The sequence below is a fragment of the Scyliorhinus canicula genome, chromosome 4, assembly GCF_902713615.1.
Source record: "Scyliorhinus canicula chromosome 4, sScyCan1.1, whole genome shotgun sequence".
Classification (NCBI taxonomy): Eukaryota; Metazoa; Chordata; class Chondrichthyes; order Carcharhiniformes; family Scyliorhinidae; genus Scyliorhinus; species Scyliorhinus canicula.
The window spans coordinates 120,147,109-120,166,446 of record NC_052149.1 but is presented as its reverse complement, the minus strand read 5'-3'; the positions used below and the strand labels follow the sequence as shown (position 1 = coordinate 120,166,446).

General features: G+C 44.4%; 1 protein-coding gene across 4 annotated transcripts in view; it reads left to right on the top strand.

The window, feature by feature from the left end:
- The window catches only part of klhl20 (kelch-like family member 20), a 90,824-nt gene that overhangs the window by 68,734 nt on the left and 2,752 nt on the right, over positions 1-19,338 (top strand). For 3 of the 4 annotated variants that reach the window (XM_038795118.1, XM_038795116.1, XM_038795117.1), the window contains exons 8-11: positions 946-1,089; positions 2,691-2,824; positions 3,788-3,996; positions 15,474-15,580. In XM_038795118.1, coding sequence (XP_038651046.1) covers positions 946-1,089; positions 2,691-2,824; positions 3,788-3,996; positions 15,474-15,580 — 594 coding nt within the window. The remainder of the gene's footprint in view (positions 1-945; positions 1,090-2,690; positions 2,825-3,787; positions 3,997-15,473; positions 15,581-19,338) is intronic. The other variant, XM_038795119.1, reaches the window with a different exon arrangement.

The window sequence follows — 19,338 nt, the reverse complement described above, 5'->3', positions numbered from 1 at the left end:
CACAGTCCATACATCTTTCTCGCATACGCAACTCTAACAACTAAACGTATACAAAACAAACCTGTCAATTAAATTATTACTGATGGCTGCATATTTTACTTAATGCTACGTACTTAAAATGCTATGTAACAAGTTAATAATTGCTCAAAGTAACTCGCGTTCAACCTAGCAGCAAACTGTAGTATGCCTGTTCATTATTTTCTACTGCAATATCAATTTGCCAGTCACATTCCACTTTTTAATGGACCTTGACTTTGATTGGCACATAACGATAAAACCTGGAGCGGATAATACCTGCTTTCTCGTCTGTCTGTCTCTTGTCTTTGTCTCTTGCTAATTCTACTTTAATGCTTTATCGGATTTCCACCCAGCTGTTTGTTTTAAGTACAGTTGAAATTTGCATTTTCCCCCTCCCCCCAGTATTTCTGCATTTCTACTTGCTCAAGCACAAAACAAAATGTGTGAACTATTGAATTTTATGTGAGTTCTTTTCCATGGGCTTTGCATCTGGTTCATTCTTGTGGAAAGAGCGTGTCGTTTTGGCTTTATCAGCAAGGTCTACACATTAAGACAATATGTGAAAAACAATTGTTCACCCATGCCATCTAAGCTAAAGTGTAATAAATTGCATATAAACTGAGGAGCAAGTAGTATTTTCTACCAAAAATGTTGGTCAACATAAATTATCCTTGAGATTTTCACTTTTCCTCTTGCTGGGAGAAAAAGAATTCTTTAAGGTAGATTTCGTATTGCTTTTTTTTTTTGCTTAAATTTTAAAATAATACATCTAAAGCAGAGATTTATGTTTACGCGTGTAGAAATGAATGCGGGGGCGGGGGGGAGAATAAATCTTGGTTTACAAACTCCACTCGCAGTGTAGTCTGTTGCTGAGTACGCTCTGAAACTAGGCATATCTTTTTAATTTTTCAATAATTAAACTTTTAGATATGATCCAAAGACCAACCAGTGGAGTAGCGACGTGGCTCCCACCAGTACATGTCGGACCAGTGTTGGCGTGGCAGTGTTGGGAGGGTATCTGTATGCTGTAGGTGGCCAGGATGGCGTCTCTTGTCTGAACATTGTGGAAAGGTAAACTTGTGGAGTGTTTCTTCCTAATGTGATCTGATAGCAGTAATCGTGTGGAGCAGTAAGTGACATAGCAAAATTCACCTGCGAACATGCTGCCTTATGGAGTGGTAGGGCACATGTGTGGGTTTGTGATTCCTCTCATGGGATCTGCTATCGCACAGGCTGTTGGGAAAGGGACAAAGTAGAAGCAAGATGTTTCTTCATCAGGGGGTAATTTTTATGCCCCTTCTCTGGTTAGATTGTAAAGCTACAGAAGCATGATGCATGGTTTCCCAACCAACGTAACTCCACATCTTGAGGGGAGCTGTGAATTTTAGCTGTTTACATGAGGGAGTGCATTGCTGGAGGTATGGTACAGTGTTGCCTCCATGGAAATTAGTAACCCACTAGAAACTTGATTAAAATCTGAAAATGCTTATAATTGTAAGCACACTCATGGTATTTGCCCAGAACTGCTATTTTGCTGGGTGTGCATGTGTGGTTTTTCTCTGCTCCCTTTCAACTCCTAGATCCTTGTGCTGTCTGGTTGGTGGCTGTTAGCAACGTTTGGCATGAGTTTTCTGTTCAGTAATTTTAAGTGCAAAATATGGAATGTATTACTTCAGTAATGCATCATGATGTTTTGCTTTCCTTAAGATGAAGTTAGAAGAAAATATTTTGCTTTCCTTTCCCATGCACCGTTTTCCACTTGTCCATCCTTTCCTCCCCTCTCCCAGCCCAGTAAGCCCTCAAAAAAGAAACCCCTGGGCTTCTGTCTGTCCTGCTTGGTGATTGACTCCAAGGAGATACGTAATTGTAGCTGGGCTCTGTGACTGATGCTTTTAGGATCATGAGAATGAGTCATTTAAACTGCTTTTTAGTTTCAATTAATTTCCTTCACTGCACAGAAGAGGATCACCTCTCTTCCTGGGAACTTACCTTACCGATCACTCTGTAGTGCAGCAAGTTGGTACACCACCAGGCCACAGAGACTGGTGTACAAATAATAACTTTGGAAACATTCTTTTATGACAATAGTAGAATACAGCACCGTCTTATGAAATAAATTTCAACATGCGGCATTGTAGCCATGGCTGTTTTGGTACATATAAAATCTAATGATTAATATACCATAGCAAGTATATTACTAATATTTTGAACTCGTGGAGCCCATTTATGATATATTTTGTAGTTTGGCTGTATTCAAGTTGATCACAAAAGGCACAAGTTTTAATGTTAAATTGTATGATCATGCATTTTTATACATTAACTGTCCACTTTTCTAAAATTGTGAATATACTGAAGGTTTTAGAATCATTTCTCAGAGGGATCACCCCTCCTTGCAAGAGGATTTTAGCTAAGTCATGAGTGTCTTAATCAAACCCCAAGGCATTCCTGTAAGTTGGTCTTCATTGGACTATGTCCTTTCCCCAACTATCTTTACCTGCATGATTTTAACAACCCAAGACCAAGAATAAATTTGACACTCCCTGGTTGGCTATTTTGATTCAACTGATACTTCAGCATGGCAAGAAATCTTTCAGTGCAGATGGTTGGAAATTCGATTTTTGTTTTATGTGGTTCTGCATGAAGTGATGAAGGTAAAAATATTTCCATTCTAGATTTGACCCAAAAGAGAATAAGTGGGCGCGTGTGGCTTCAATGAGTACCAGACGGCTAGGTGTGGCAGTTGCTGTATTAGGTGGATTTCTTTATGCTGTTGGTGGATCTGATGGCACCTCACCCCTTAATACAGGTATGTATTTTTTCAGTGTGGAAAGAAGAATTCTATTATTGTTTGAATTCTTAAAAAGTGTTTGATATGTACATGAAAAGGACATGCAGCCAGAGAATGGAACAAAAGCTAATATATTGGGAAAGGTGTATAAGCATTTTATTTAAAAACCTACAAACTAAACATAATTTAGTCAAAAGCAAAATTCTCCAGTTGCAGGGAATCTGAAATAAAAACATAAGAATATTGAAAATACACAGGTTCTGATGGAAGGTTGACAAAATGAAATGCTAACTCTGTTTCCCTCTCCACAGATGCTGCCTGATGTACTGAGTATTTCCAGCATTCTATGTTTTTATATTAATTTATCGTTGGTGTCAAACCCTGTAGTAAGTTGTTTGACCAAGATCAACCCCATATGCTTCACCCAATGTCTATCTATCTACATGGTGTATTTATCATATGTCCTATGTTTTTCATTTATGGAACTATCTGCCTGTACTGTACGCACAACAATACTTTTCACTGTACCTCGGTATACATGACAAATCCAAATTATCACATGCTGCTCAGTGGGTATCACATGATGACAAGATGCAGACTGACCCCCCCCCATTAACATTTAGCATGTCCTCATTCATCTTTTGGGGGGGGGGGGGGGGGGGGGGTAGATGATGCTGCCACTACTGAACTGAACTTAGCCACTTCTGCACAGGAGGGAAGATAAAAGTTGACAATCAAGGTGCCTCTTGCCATATTTGGTGTTGATACAAGAATAGTATTGGCCGTTTTATTAATTCAGCTTTTTGACAGGTTTTAAAAAGGGTTTTGCGATTTTAAAGTAATAGTTTTCATTCGAAGGTGCAATGAGATTTCTAACTATTTTGAAAAGTTTATGGGAGGTGAGAGCAATTAAGCTGGGACTGGGACTCCTGGGTAGAACAGCAGCTAATCAGCGTTGCCTTGTGATTTTTCTGCCTGCAGTTGAACGATACAGCCCGCAGGAAAACCGCTGGCACACTATTGCACCAATGGGAACGAGGCGGAAGCACCTGGGGTGCTCTGTGTACCAAGACATGATCTATGCTGTTGGAGGGAGAGATGACACCACAGAGTTAAGCAGTGCTGAGAGGTTCAATCCTCGCACTAATCAGTGGTCTCCAGTCGTGGCAATGACATCACGTAGGAGTGGGGTGAGTACGATAACCTGAAAAACCCAATCATGCAGATATGAATTGGGTAAAGTAAAATTACACCATTTTGTATAAAACTTGTATAGCCATTGTATTTTGAATTCTGTCTCGGGAACAGCCAGGAACCCAGCTCGAAACGCCTCAATGTACATCCTCAGCACTATGAACCTCATCTTCTCGCACTTAAAATTCTGATTTTGCTCACAAAATCAAAAGGGTCACTTACTGACAACAAATTGCATGGGAATAAATACAAAATAATTTTCAAAGGACCAGCAATTTGATTGCCGTTTTCTTATACTTCTGAGTTATTGCCCTAGATTCAGTTGAGCTCCTATCCAGTTCCATAAATCTACATGGATCACAGTCCGTCACCAATGTTCTGAGTCTAATTGTGGTTCTATCCCACATTTGATTGACACAATTGTAAGAAGTGTGTTAAAAGATGCTCCTTAGTCCTCATAGCAAGGTGATGCAGGACAGCAAGCCAGTAACCAGATTTCTGAATTCCTGTCCCTCTTCTCCCTTCCACCATCCTCATTATGAGCAAAATACAAATGTCTCAGACGTCCGGTGGCGACCATGGAGTGAGTGGTCGCACATTTGGTGAATCCCGCTCGAGCGGATTTGTTTGGTCCTTTTTCACCTGATTTAGAGGGTGTTTGCTGGTGTGAGGTGCATGAGCACTGAGAGATTAAAAGTGCTTACCCAGTGGGGCCAGTTTATAGCTTATCAGATGAGATAAGCAAGAGGCAGCAGTCTGGCCGGGAGGTTTTTCGAACTGGAACTGCAACAGAAATAAAGGTGGCAGAGGGCACTGGGGTGTCGTCCGGCCAGTGGCCTACTGAGCAACTGGTGGACTTCTTGAATACTGAATTCCAGCAGCAGACGCAAGAGGCGCCAGAGGACCTGGCTACGGTGGAAGAGCCGCTCAGGGCAGATATTGAGAGAGGACGCAGAGGCTGGAGGTGCAGTGTTCAGAGCTCCAGAAGGTGGAGGAGTCAGTGGTGGAACGGCTGACCTCATTGGAGGCAGAGATGGTGCTTATGGTGGAGGGCCAGAAGCAGCTGAGGGACAAGGTGGAGGACCTGGAGAATCGCTCCAGGAGGTAGAATCTCTGGATTGTGGGGCTGCCTGAAGGAATGCAGGAATGTTGATGGGGGAGAGGGTCTTTGACCATCTACCCAAGTTGGATCGAGTGCACAGGGCTTTGAGAAGGAGGCAGAAGGCGGGGGAGCAGCTAAGGGCGACGGTTGTGTTTGCATAATTTCTCGAGAGGAGAAGATTCTCAGGTGGGCGAAGGACATGAGAAAGTGCACCTGGGAAGAAAACGTGCTGCTGATCTACCAGGACTTGGGTGCGGAAGTGATCTACCAGGACTTGGGTGCGGAGTTGCCGGTTGGCCAAGAGGTAAGCCGGGTTCAAACCGTTGAAGGTGGCCATCTATAAGAAATGATTGAAGTTTGGGGTGTTGTATCCTGCTCATGTGTGGGTCATGCACCAGAATTTGATACGCCGGAGGAGGCGAATGAATTCATGTGAGGCCATGGACTGGTGAGGCCATGGACTGGCAAGTGTGTGAGGACATTGAACTTTGGAGGTGTTAATGTGGGGGAATTGGTGTGTACGCTGGGCAGATTGTTGTATTTACTCTGTTTGGGTGCAGAGTGGGTAAGTGTGTTTTGCTGTTGGGGAATTGTGGGTGAAGGGTGGGTTTGGGGGTAGGGGATGGTCTCGAGTGGGGACACCATGCTGGCTGGGTGGCCAATTAATGGGAGTGAAGTGGGGGGTCGATCTGTAGAAGGAGTGGGGTGGTTGAGTTTTCTTTGTTTATGTGGGTGTAGTGGGGACGAGGGAATGATGATGATTTTGTGGGTGGAGTGGTGTGGCATGGTTGGTTAAGGGGAGATGATGGCAGACATCTTGGGGAGGGGCTGAGGGTGAGCGAGGTGTGGACATGGGGGAGCTGGTTAAAGAGGGGCTATGGTTGATTGGGGGTGGAGGGGGTGTGGAAGAAAGATTAGCCCACTCCCCAAACCAGTTGGTTAGGTGGAGTGTTTGGGGTTTGAATGGCACGGTTAAAAAGTCTTGTGTTTCTGCACATTTAAGGGGGATGGAAGGCAGATGTTGCTTTTCTTCAGGAGACGCACTTGAAGTTGGGGGGAACCCGGCGAGGCTCAGGAAATGCCGGGTGGAGCAAGTGTTCCATTTGGGGTTGGCTAAGACAACGAGGGAGGTGCAGTGTAGATCAATAAGAGGGTTGCCTTTTGAGGTGGAGGCTGTGGTGATATGCCTGTGCACACTTTTGTATATCGTTGTCTATTAATGTGTATATAGTTGTCGATGCTACCTGCAACCAGCTGGTGGCGATAGAGATCTACCACGTGACTCGAGATATCCGGCAGTTGGTAGTAAGTCTAACTGGCGGACAGTCGCACTAGAAGTAGCTCCAGGAGAATTCACTTCATTTATTCATTACTATTTGTATCATAGTTCTTTAGTTATATTGCCACATGTTCATCCTGTTAACAAAAGTATTTTACTAGTCAAGGAACTAGATGTTCTTTGTGCACCTGCACCAACGTCACAACACAGAACATAACATGGTACCAAGAGTATAGAACAATTGAAGATAATAACGGAGAAGAAGGGACGGAACAGGCCAAAGAAAGAAAAAAGAAAATTCTTCTGCCTACCTGATAAACCACAGTCGTTCCTTGCGTTGAGTCCGGTTGCCTGTAAAGTTAGAGATGGAAGGTCTGAAGGCACCACACCAGCTTCAAGTCACTGGTAATGTAGATGAGAATTGGCATGTTTTTAAGCAGCAATTCAGACTCTATGTTTCAGCCCTTGGCCTGCAGACACGGCCTTCCGAGAGGCGTATTGCGTTGCTGCTCATGGTAACAGGTCCTCAAGCAATAGAAATTTATAATACCTTCGCGTACGACAGCGAAGAAGAAAGCAAGAGCTTCAGTGAAGTAATAAAGTACTTTGATGGTCATTGCTCTCCGCAAGAAAAAAAAATAGAACGTTTGAACGTTTTTCGTGCACATACCCAGAAGATAGGCAAATCTTTCTTTATATAAGTTTAGAGTACCCAACTCATTTTTTCCAATTAAGGGGCAATTTAGCATGGCTGATCCACCTATAGCGCACATCTTTGGGTTGTGTAAACGCCACACGGACCCAGATATCAAACCTGGGACCTCGGCGACATGAGGCAGCATTGAGGCGAATCTTTTGATAGTTTTTTTTAACCGACTTGCGGTTGAAGACGCAGCCGTGCAATTTTAGTACTTTAAAGTTGTCGATGATCCGCGATCAGATAGTGTTTGGAATATCAAATGACAAGGTACGCGAGAGGCTATTTAGGGAAGAAGAGCTTCAACTGGAAAACGCTGTCAATATTTGTCGTGCCTGCGCACTAGCTGCACAGCATATTAGTATGCTCAATCCGAAACATTTTTGCACCAATCTGGAAGAAGACGCCTGCACCATCAGCACTGTGATGCAGTTGAATAAAAAACATGGCCTCAATACGGTCGGCCATTTTGAGCGGCTGACCGGATCCACCTTTTATGCCAGCGACATGGCCATTGACATGGCTACGGCAATGCCCGGCATTTGGGAAGGTGCGTTCCAAGTGTGGCAGAACAAATCATTTTGCCAAGTAATCCTTTTCACGTCCAACAGTGGACCAAACAGGATCAATTAATGCAATTGATGAGCTGTCCATTGAAGACCTGTTTTTCGCTGATTTGATTTCAAGTAAGGTCACCATGAGTCTGAATATGTAGAGTGAAGAAGTCTTACTGACCAGTTGGGGCAATAGTGATGGTGATGCTGATACCACCGAAGACAGATGGACAATTCCAGTGATGCTGAATGCCACAGGTTGCAAGTCAAACCGAAAGTAATCAATAGCTCAACCGAAAGACTACAATGGGAATGAGATTGTGACGTTGGGAGCATGTGAACTCGAAGCATGGGTACGTAACAGAAGTCACATTTTCCATTGTGGATACGGAACGCGAGTCCATCATAGGAGCGGATGCGTGTGAGGCCCTGATCCTAGTTGTTCGGCTGTAAGTTCCAGACAGCGCAGATACAGAGGATCATTGCGACTTCAACGAGATATAATGGTGCACTTATCTGCTGAGATACAAGCTGAGATAAAATGGAAGAAGATAAACCAGATGAAGAGATGGAAGAGCCAAAAGGAATTCCAGAATTCTGTTAACAGTCCTGAAAAATATGGATTTGCTCAGCGAGGTACAGGAGCATGATGAGCCTATCTTAAAGCATCTACGAGATGTAAACGTAAAACGTTCAGAGATTGGACAGCCAATGAGCTTTACTCTGGAGTTTGATCCAAATGTGTATTTCAAAAATGAGGTAGTCGCAAAGGCATGCCAGACGGCGTCGCAGCCTGACGAGTTAGACTTTTTCTTCTTTGAACCAGATATCACAGGAGACATAGGATGCCAGATCGACTGGAAGAAAGAAAAAATAGTCACACTGAAAACTGTTGAAATGAAACAGATGCATAAGGGTCGGGGCACTGGTAGAACAGTTAGAAAACTGTACCAAATGACTCTTTTCAATTTCTTCAGTCCTCCTGAAGTTCCAGAGCATAGAGAGTTGGATGAAGGTTCTACAGCAAGACTCACTGCTGACTTTGAATTTGGACGCTTCTTGTGTGAACACACGATTCCACGTGCAATGTCATACTTTACAGAAGAAGCCATTGCAGACGATGATGATTACAATGAGGAAAGTGAAGGCTCAGGTGATGAGCCAAAAGAGGATGACTATGAAAAGTAATTCAGTTGGTTTGGTGGTAGTGATGAGGTGATCAGAAGGAGCACCCAATCTGCGCAGGATAACAAGTGTGAAAGCTCTTAAGATGGCATGTGCAGAGGGTGAAAGTGAGATTGCAGCAACAAATACATCAACTGAGAGCAGATCAACTGTGAACAGCCAGGGCGGCATGTGGCGCTGAGGACCTGGGTTCGAATCCCGGCCCTGGTTCGCTGCCCGTGTGGAGTTTGCACATTCTCCCCATGTCTGTGTGGGTTTCACCCCACAACCCAAAAGATGTGCAGGTTAGTTGGATTGGCCATGCTAAATTACCCCTTAATTGGAAAAAAAAATTGGGTATTCTAAATTTATAAATAAGAAACAAAAACTGAACAGCCAACTGGTAACTGAAGAAATAATCTCCATTTTGGAGAAATTGGTTCCAGAACAGTGTGATGAATCATCCCATGCCCACGGAATGGTTCCTCCAGTGGATTCCCCAACACTCCAGATCACTTCACCAAAAAACGTGCAGGAAGAACAGATGGCTACATCTGCATGCAGTTTTACAATGAAAGACAAAGCATGTATCATCATATCCGATGAGGATGAGCCACTAATCAGTTCTCCAGCAAAAAACGAAGCAAATATCATCATATCAAATGGTAATGAGCCGCTAATTGAGGCTAAAACACAAAGTGAAGAAGCAACACCTAATGTGGAGGACATTGCTCCAGCTAAGATACTGGACTGCAAGGGTTTGCAGATCATTCCTCAAGTCGCAGACCTGCCTGCAACTGCGCAGGCGTCCAAAGATATGATGACATTAAATGCCTCACCAGTCGATGGGCATGCAGCACAGCGTTCGAGTGTAAGCACCATGGATCAACCAAAACCCCTCAACCCAGCAAAGGCTCCAGAACCAGCTATCGTGGCAAAACACAGAATCAGCTTTCACAGCAAAAGATCCAGATGTAGCAATTGCAACAAGGGATCCAGATACAGCTAATCCCATGGCCGAGTCCAGTAGCAAGAAGGATGCCACGAAAGTCGAAAAGAAAAGGAGATGTAAAGAGTGGATCATTCAAAAGAGAAGGAAGGGGAAGCGAAGAAGAGTTGAGGACACAGTTGGTCAACCGGGTAGCACCCGCGACAGTGAAGACACGAGCATCAGCAAAGAAGGCCAATATACAAGAAAGCACACTACGAAGTAAGAAGCATCATTTCAAAAGTTTGAAAATGTTGGTGGCACATAGACTAGCCAGAAAACTAGTCTTCTGAAAGTTGATGCAGCAAGTATCCGATCAAGGTGCAGGAGACCAACAAGACGATGATGTTTTGAATGTGTAATAAGCTGTGCATAAGTGACACGTTTAAAGTTATGAGGCATATCATGTTTTGTAAAGCACAGTTACATTTGTATGTAAATGTTAACACTTCCATGGGAAAGGCAGTGGGGCAATTGCGTAGAGCCAGAGGGACGATATATTAGTGCAGAGGGGGAGACCGCAGGATGCTTGCGCAATAGCTCAGGCGAAGGAGATTGAGCGGATGGAAGACGATAGAGGTATGGTGGTATCGGAGCCGGAGAGGGTGAACGAGGTTTTTGAGGCTTTTACTGGAAATTGGATAGCTCAGAGCCCCCGGTGGGGATGAATGGATGAAGCCGTTTTTGGGATGGTCTGGAGGAGGCGAAGGTGCAAGGACTGGCGGCCCTGATCGAGTTGAGGAAGGTGATGGATTGCGTGGGGTCGATGCATGCAGGGAAGGCTCCAAATCTGGATGGGTTTCCAGTTGAGGTCTATAAGTTTGGGTCGGAGTTGAGACCCCTGCTAGTCGAGATGTGTAATGAGTTGATAGAGAGAGAAGAGTTCAACACAGTCTCAGGCTTTTATTAAAGAAAGACAAAGACCTGGATTAGTGTAGGTTGTACCGACCAATCTTGTTTAATGTAGATGCAAAGTTGCTGGCGAAGGTGCTGGCTGACAGAGGATTGTGTGCCGGGGGGGTGATAGGTGCGGACCAGATAGCTTTTGTGAAGGTGCAGCTGTCGGCGAATGTATGGGGGTTACTTGATGTAATCATGATGCCCTCAGAGGGTTGAGAGGTTCTGGTGGTTGTGGCAATGGACGTGGAGAAAGCTTTCAATTGGGTGTGTGGGTGCTGGGGTGGTTCAGGTTTGGGCAGGGATTTGCGGACTGGGTTTGAGTGCGCCTCAGGCGGGTGTTCCGACTAACCAGGTCAGCCCGGAGGGGACCTGCCTTGCCAAACTTAGTGAACTATTACTGGGCAGCAAATATAGCCATGGTAAGGAAGTGGGTAGTGGGGGAGGGGTCAGTAATGATGCGGATGGAGGCAGCCTTGTGTAAGGGCATGGGAGCATTGTTGACAGCTTCTCTGCCGTTCGTGCCGGCCAGGTACTCCTCGGGTCCGGCAGTGGTGGTGGCCCTAAGGGTGTGGGGACAGTGACAACAGCATCTGAGGCTGGAGGAGGCCTCGGTTTGGGCTCCAATTTGTGGGAATCACAGGTTTGTTCCGGGGGTGGCGGCAGGCTGTGTGATTTGAGCGGTTTGGGGACTTGTTTGTGCAGGGAAGCTTTTCAAGGTTGGAGGGATTAGGAGAGAGGTATGAGCTGCCCAGCGGGAATGGGTACTAACAGATTAGAGACCTTGTGAGGAAACAGGTGCCGTCCTTTCCTGACCTGCGTCCCCGGGTTTGCAGGACAAAGTGGTGTTGAAAGCAGGGTTGGTGAGGGCAGGGTGTCGGAGATTTACAAATAATTAATAGACTGGGAGGAAAGGTTAAGCCTGTTAGCAAAGGTGAAGTGGGAGGAAGAGCTGGAGAGGGTGTTGGAGGCTGGGTTATGGGAGGAGGCTCTGAGGAGGGTGAACGCATCCTCTTTGTGCGCTAGGCTTAACCTCATTCAATTTAAATTAGTCCACAGGGCACATATGACGGTGGCCAGATTGAGCATGTATTTTTGACGGGATGGAGGATAGGTGTGGGCGATGAACGGGGGTGGTGAACCATGTCCACATGTTCTGGGCCTCTCCGAAGCTGGAGGCATTTTGGCAGGGGTTCGCTGACGTGATGTCTGAGGGTGACGGTGGCCGAGTCCAGAAATGACAATTTTTGAAGTGTGGGAAGACCCGAGAGTCCGGATTGAGAGAGGCCAATGTTTTGGCCTTTGTCTCCCTGGTAGTCCGGAAACGGATCTTGTTGGGTGGAGGGACTTGGGGCTGCCGAACCCAGGGGTGTGGGTGAGCGACCTCGCAGAATTCCTCGGGTTGTAAAAAATCAAGTTCACTTTGAGAGAGCATGTGGGAGGGGTTTGACCGGAGATTGAAACCGTTTATCGATTTCTTCCAGGATAGTTAAGTGAGCACCGGGCGCCTCTTCTGGTACACTGAGGAAGAATTCAGAATGTCCAACTCCTTCGGGACTTGTGGGAGGAAACCAGAGCACCCGGAGGAAACCATGCAGATACGGGGAGAAGGTGCAGATTCCGCACAGACTGAGACCCAAGCTTGGAATCGAACCTGGGACTCTGGAGCTGTGAAGCAACAGTGCTAACCACTGTGCTACCATGCCGCCCTTCGTAATCTGTGGGAGTTGATGCTGGTGATCTTTCTGTCAAGTTACTGATCTTGGGACTGCCCTTGTCAGTCCTAAGCAGAAGTTGGCAGATTTACTCCTCACAGAAAGGGCGTTTTGCTCTGGTTGCATTTGTGCATCTCGTATGGCTGGTTTTAGTGACATTTGAACCCTTAGCCCCAACCATAAGGGGAAAAATTGGTTAGAAATTTGAGAGGTCATCCTTTTCGGGTCTGATCTGCAGAACTTGGCTTTAATCATTAGAGAGATATGGAATCACGTTATGCACAAATAGTTTTGCTATTTAGTGCAGACATTTAATATTCTCCACAAGCTCATTCCTGTTTTCACTATGCACAATATTTCTTAAAGTGCTGCTTGCCAATTGCCTACTTGATTTAACCCTTTACATTGAAGAGAGGGGCAAAATGTGCAAATTTGTTGGAATTAATTTTTCTGGTGAGCTTCAAAAAGTAGATAGCAACGAAGAAAAGATGGGATGAAGCATCCTGGCTAAAATAAATCCTTGAAGCATTGATTACATGGAGGAACTGTTCACCAGTACTCTCTTGTGATCAATCCTGTTCAAAATGATCAAACCTGCCCCTGATAGCAGGCCAAGGAAGTGCTCCAATAGTACAAAACTGTTTTGGGCTAAAAATCCAAACCTAAGCAAGGAAAATAATGAGAAAAGTTCCTACAGTTCATTCAGTTAATTCCTACGGCACTTTCATTCACCAATCCTAGCATCCAATTGCATCTTGAATTCCCAAATTCTCTTTCATTTCACTACCTTCCCTGGAAAATCATTTTAGTCTTTTGAGTTTCCCCTCCCCCCACCCCCCGATCTGTTTTCGATTTACTTATCACTATTCTGTTCTTTTGTCTTGACCTAACTAACTCTAAACCAGGGTTGTAACCCCCAAGAGAGTCATGGGATATGGACTGTCAGCTTCCCCGTGACCTTGAAGGGTTCCCTTAACAACCCTTTGGGGAGTGGAGTTGTGCAGTGTACTTATTTGTATAATTAAATCTTTTCTTGCTTTCATCATTGCTTCTTTGTGGTCACCATGTCTGGATCTAACAGCTCGGTTCACCTTCCTCTGCCATTTACTATTATTCAAATTCATATTACAAATTCAAACGTGGGCATAATGTAAGATATCTGTCTATCTATAAGGATAGATAACCAGTAGTAAGTATTGTGGTCGCCAAGCAAATGACAACCTAAACAATTATATCATTGTCCCTTTTTTCAAAATACAACCAGTCATACTATTAGCTCTTTTTCTGGAGGAGATGTATTAAGATCATGGGAGCAGAAATTCTCTCTCTCTCTCTCTCCCCCTCTCTCTCTCTCTCTCTCTCTTCCCCCCCCCCCCCCCCCTCCCCCCCCCAAACATCACCCAAAACGGGACAACCACCTGAGGAAATGCCCTCCAATCTACTAATAAGCAGGAAAGACAGCAAGAGCGGCAAGGGTCAGGAGAGAAAGGCCCAGACTGCGGACACGGGGAGAGCGGGACATGGTGGACTGAGAGGGATCACAAACGCAAACGCTGGCCCATCCACCGACAGGGCAGTGGATGGAGCTCCTAACACAAGAGCATCGAAAACTTAGGGATTCCATCAAAGAGGACCTCATGGTGACCGTGAAGTTGATATAATTGCTTTTGTCCCCTTCATGGAAGCACTGGAGTGGTTGGAGTGGCAGTCGGAGACCCAGGAGGCAACGGTGCTGGAATTGCAAAATCAGCAAAGTCTATTTCATAACTCTGAAATTTGATTCATTTACAAGCTAGGTGTCCCAAGTTAAAAGCCATGTGTTCATCTCCCAGTTTGGAGACTTTGTACCCAGAGTGTGTGTGAGATGAATAAAGATTGTTTGATAATTCTTCCCTCAATTGTATGTAAAGAAGATTGGCCTACCAAGCTGTAAATCAAAGTTACCATCTAGATTATATGCTTTTCCTTGATGTGGCAACTTTGCCACACCTGCTCGGCTAAGGCTCTTACTGGGCAGATTGAATCCAACAATTCTATCACAATGCAAGCATTGCTTAATGAACTGAGCAATTTACATTGTTTTAAAGCTACAGAAACATGCAAACGTCTGCAGTTTAATGGCAAATTTACCTGACATGTCTACTTTTCCCTTCCGCTGGGCCTGTTCGATTAGCAGGAACTAATGGGGAATGTACTAAGTTACTTTCTATTGTTTCCTAATTGTCGGCAGGGTAGCAAAGTGGTTAGCACTATTGCTTCACAGTGCCAGGGACCTGGGTTCGATTCCCAGCTTGGGTCATTGTCTGTGCGGAGTCTGCACGTTCTCACTTTGTCTGCGTGGGGTTTCCTCCGGGTGTTTCGGTCTCCTCCCACAAGTCCCGAAAGACGTGCTTGTTAAGTGAATTGGACATTCTGAATTCTACCTCTGTACATCTGAACAGATGCCATTGTGTGGCAACTAGTGGATTTTCACAGTAACTTCATTGCAGTGTTAATGTAAGCCTACTTGTGACAATAATAATGATTATTGCGATTATTATTTAATTAGGCAAATCATCTTAGATTCATTTCTATGATTAATATTAAAATAAGTGGGGGCAGCACGGTGGCACAGTGGTTAGCATTGCTGCCTACGGCGCTGAGGACCCGGGTTCGAATCCCGGCCCTGGGTCACTGTCTGTGTGGAGTTTGCACATTCTCCCCGTGTCTGCGTGGGTTTCGCCCCCACAACCCAAAGATGTGCAGGTTAGGTGGATTGGCCATGCTAAATTGCCCCTTAATTTGAAAATAAAAAATAAAATAATTGGGTACTCTAAATTTATAAAAAAAAAAAAATATTAAAATAAGTACATTGCAGCATTATAATAAATTGACAAAATTCTGCTCAACCAATACTGTTAAAAGTAAAAATGCTACAGTACCTATAAATGTTTTGATTTTGTTTTCCTTTCATGAAGTAGTTTTGCGTTGATTGGGCATGACCTACTGTCCCTAAATTAAATAAAGGGAGCTTCTGTTTATGTATAAAGGAACAACATTTGTATCCGTTGAATACCATTTTTTTCTCTGTCTTGCAGGTCGGCCTTGCAGTTGTTAATGGCCAGCTAATGGCAGTGGGTGGTTTTGATGGTACTACTTACTTAAAAACTATTGAAGTTTATGATCCAGATGCAAACACATGGAGGTGAGTGACCACTGGTGGATTTCATGCAAAAAGAGGCTTGCTGCCCAGAACCTTGCACTATAAATTATTGTTTTAACAGTGCAAATATAGTATGAATTGTAGAAGAGTGTTAAGACATGGGTTTTTTGTTGCCTGTATATTTGCTCCCTTCCACCCAGACCTCTTTGCAGCCTCTGGATGTCACTGTGGAATGAATTGGAATAGAAAATCTTCCAGTAGCTAACAATTGGCCAAACTATTGGATACCTAACCCAAAGTGCTCCTTTTACATGTTAATATATTTGGAGGTGGCAGCACAGATTAACAAAGCACATGAGATGTTGTTTCTTTTCGAGGCATAGGTTACAAACACACAATGTTATGCTGAACCTGCATGAACCACTGGTTCAGCCCCCAATATTGTATCCAATTCTGGAATAGCAACTTCAGGAAGGGTTCAGAAGAGATTTAGTAGGATAGTAAAGGTGAGGGATTACAGTCAAGTATATAGACTTGAGAAGTTGCGATTGTTCTCCTTCAAGCGGAAAGGCTAAAAGGCGATTTGATAGAGGCATTTGAAATCATGAACATCTTACAGAGAGTAAATAAAGGGATATTCTTTCTGATAGTTGAAGGACACAGAATTAAGGTGATTGGTAATAGCACCAGTGACAACATGAGGAAAAATGTTTGTGTAACCAATGGTTAGGATTTGAAATGCACTGCCTGATAGGTTGGTGGTTGGTTTAAATAGTCAAAAATGAATCGGGTAAATACTTGAAGAAACAATTGCAGGGATATGGGGAAAGAGTGCAGAACTGTGATTAACTGGATTGCTCTTTGGAAGAGTCAGCGCAGACTTGATGGGCTGAATCACCTTCTGAGCCGTGGTATTATATTAAATTGTTCGACAATTTGAAAATGAGGGGCATCATAAAAACATGAGGGGCTAAATTCTCAGTTTGGGAGACTATGTTCTCCCACTAGAGCTGAATTGCACCCCACTGGGGTCAGAAATCAGGAAGCGATTTCTAATTTTTAGCCATGCAAATTTATGGATGGCAAGGATTGCTATCAGGCCGCCATTTTGAGCGGGCAGCCCTATAGTGAGGTCCCGCAGCTAGCCAACTACCCCACTCCCCTGACCCTCCACAGAGACACCCTAAATAAGGACACCCCTCCCAGGAAGTGCTTTAACACTCACTTGGGCAATGTGCCTGCTGGCTCAGATACCAGAAGTATCAGCTGTCCATTCCTGGAAAGAGAAAACCAGACAGCTGGGTTAAACTCTCTCAGATCTTTGATCTGCAAGCCATTCATTCATTTCTCTTTGATATTGATTTTACTAGGTTGTGATAGACAGCATCCACTTGCCACAGCTGTCAGCATTGTTCCATTCATCTTCCTTCATGGTTGAGTAACTCTGGAGTGGTCTAACCCCAATGCTTATGAACATCAAGCTTTGATTGACAGCTCCTGGGCCACTTCAAACAGAATTAAATGCTTTTCAATCACCTCCCTTCACGGTTGAGTGATTCTGAAATAGTCAGCTAAAAATTGTTATTGAGGAGATCACTGTGGGGGTGTCTCTGTTGGGGGGGGCGGTCTGGTAGAGATGGGGTGGTACAGGTCTTGCATTGTAGGGGGAGTGTGGCCCTCGGATGGACCTTGGGGGCAACTCCCTTAAAGAGTTACCCCCTTGACACACTGGGAGGTCCATAGTGTCAGGGTTACGTTTGTTAGGACCAGTAAGAATTCTCGCCCACGTGATTCCTAGCCCAGAGAATCACGGGCCCAGAGAGTGTGGTGCCTCGTTCGTTATGTGAATGCAAATGGGTCATAATGGGCTGGTTTAGCTCACTCGGCTAAATCGCTGGCTTTTAAAGCAGGCCAGCAGCACGGTTCAATTCCCGTCCCGGACAGGCGCCGGAATGTGGCGACTAGGGGCTTTTCACAGTAACTTCGTTGAAGTCTACTCGTGACAATAAGCGATTTTCATTTCATTTCATTTCAAGACCTACTGGCATGGGACGGAACCTCGATCCCGAAGCCAGTGGGGGGGCTCAAGCATCGGAGGGCGCCGATCTCATTTTCTTCATGATGCTGGATTCTCCACCTCATCGGTAACTCCGCTACCGGCAGTACAAGGCAGGGGATTCAGCCCAAGAAGTAGGTTGACCTGATTGTAACCTTAACTCCACATTCCTGACTGTCTCCCATAACCCTTGACTCCCCAGCCAATCAAACAGCTGTGTAACTCATCCTTGAGTATATTCAAAGACCCAGCCTCCACTGCTCACTGGAGAAGCAAATTCCAAACACTATCAACATTCCAAGACAAAATTTCATCTCATCTCTGTCTTTAAACGGGGATTATCTTGTGTAGCTGTCTGGACGAATGCAAGACGAAAAGCTTTGGTCGCATGCCTTTTATTTTTCAGCAATACTCGGGTCCTGCACTACCAAACACTTAAATTACTACGTTGGGAGAATGAGGACATTCAAAATACATTAAAGGATTCAAATACTAAAGGGGCTGCAAGTGCAGAAAGAAATGGGGTATCTGTGCAAAAACTGTTGCAGGTGACAGGGCTGGTTGGTAAACTAGTTAAAAAGCATATGTGAAGGGCAGCACGGTGGCCTAGTGGTTAGCACAACCGCCTCACGGCGCTGAGGTCCCAGGTTCGATCTCGGCTCTGGGTCACTGTCCGTGTGGAGTTTGCACATTCTCCCCGTGTCTGCGTGAATTTCGCCCCCACAACCCAAAAATGTGCAGAGTAGGTGGATTGGCCACGCTAAATTGCCCCTTAATTAGAAAAAATAATTGGCTAATCTAAATTTATTTAAAAAAAAGCATATGTGATATCGAGCTTTATATTTATAAAGCTCTTTGGATCTAGGGAGTACAAAAGCAAAGGAAGTTATAATAAACCTTTTAAACTACTAGTTTTTAAAGGTTTCAACTAAAGTCTTGCATCCAATTTTGGGCATCACACTTCACAAAGGATGTGACGTTTTTGGAGAGTGTACAGAAAAGATTTATGAGAATGGTTCCAGGGATGTAGAACTTTAATGACATGGATAGATTGGAGAAGCTAGGGTTATTCTCGTTAGAACAGAGCAGGTTGAGAGGATAAAAGTATTTTGAGTCATGGGGGTCTAGACAGGGTAGATAGCAAAATGACCTGACTGGTAGCAAAGTTTAGAACAAGAGGACACTTTTAAACTGGCAGAACTAATGGCGACATGAGGAAAAACATTTATGCAGCAAGTGATTACGAACTGGAATGCACTTTTGAGTGTGGCAGAAGCAGATTTATTTGTGGCTTTCCAAAATAAGCACCTGATGGAAAAACATTGTAGTCATAGGGACAGGACAGAGGACTGGACTAGGTAAATTGTTCTTGTGGAGAGCTGGCATGTGCTTGTTGGGGCCCAATGGTGTGTTTCTGTCCTGTAACCATTCTTTGATCCTATCAGTCATGCGGAATGGAAGTCCTGTCTAATTTCTCTCGTCTGCACTGTTTCTCACCCATCCAACCCAAGGATATATTGATGATTGTTTTTCTTTCTATCCCTTAACTCTCTCACTTTCCCACCTCAAATAATTACTACTTTGCCTTAGTTCAGCCAATCCAGGTTCAAACTCAGGACTAGATGATAATGTATGTAAGTACTAAGCTATTGAGATGGTGTATTGAAGGGGGATTTAACGGCAACATTTGTAATCATGATTTGGTGGTTTTATATATTGGTGCACTTTGATCATGTCTGGACAC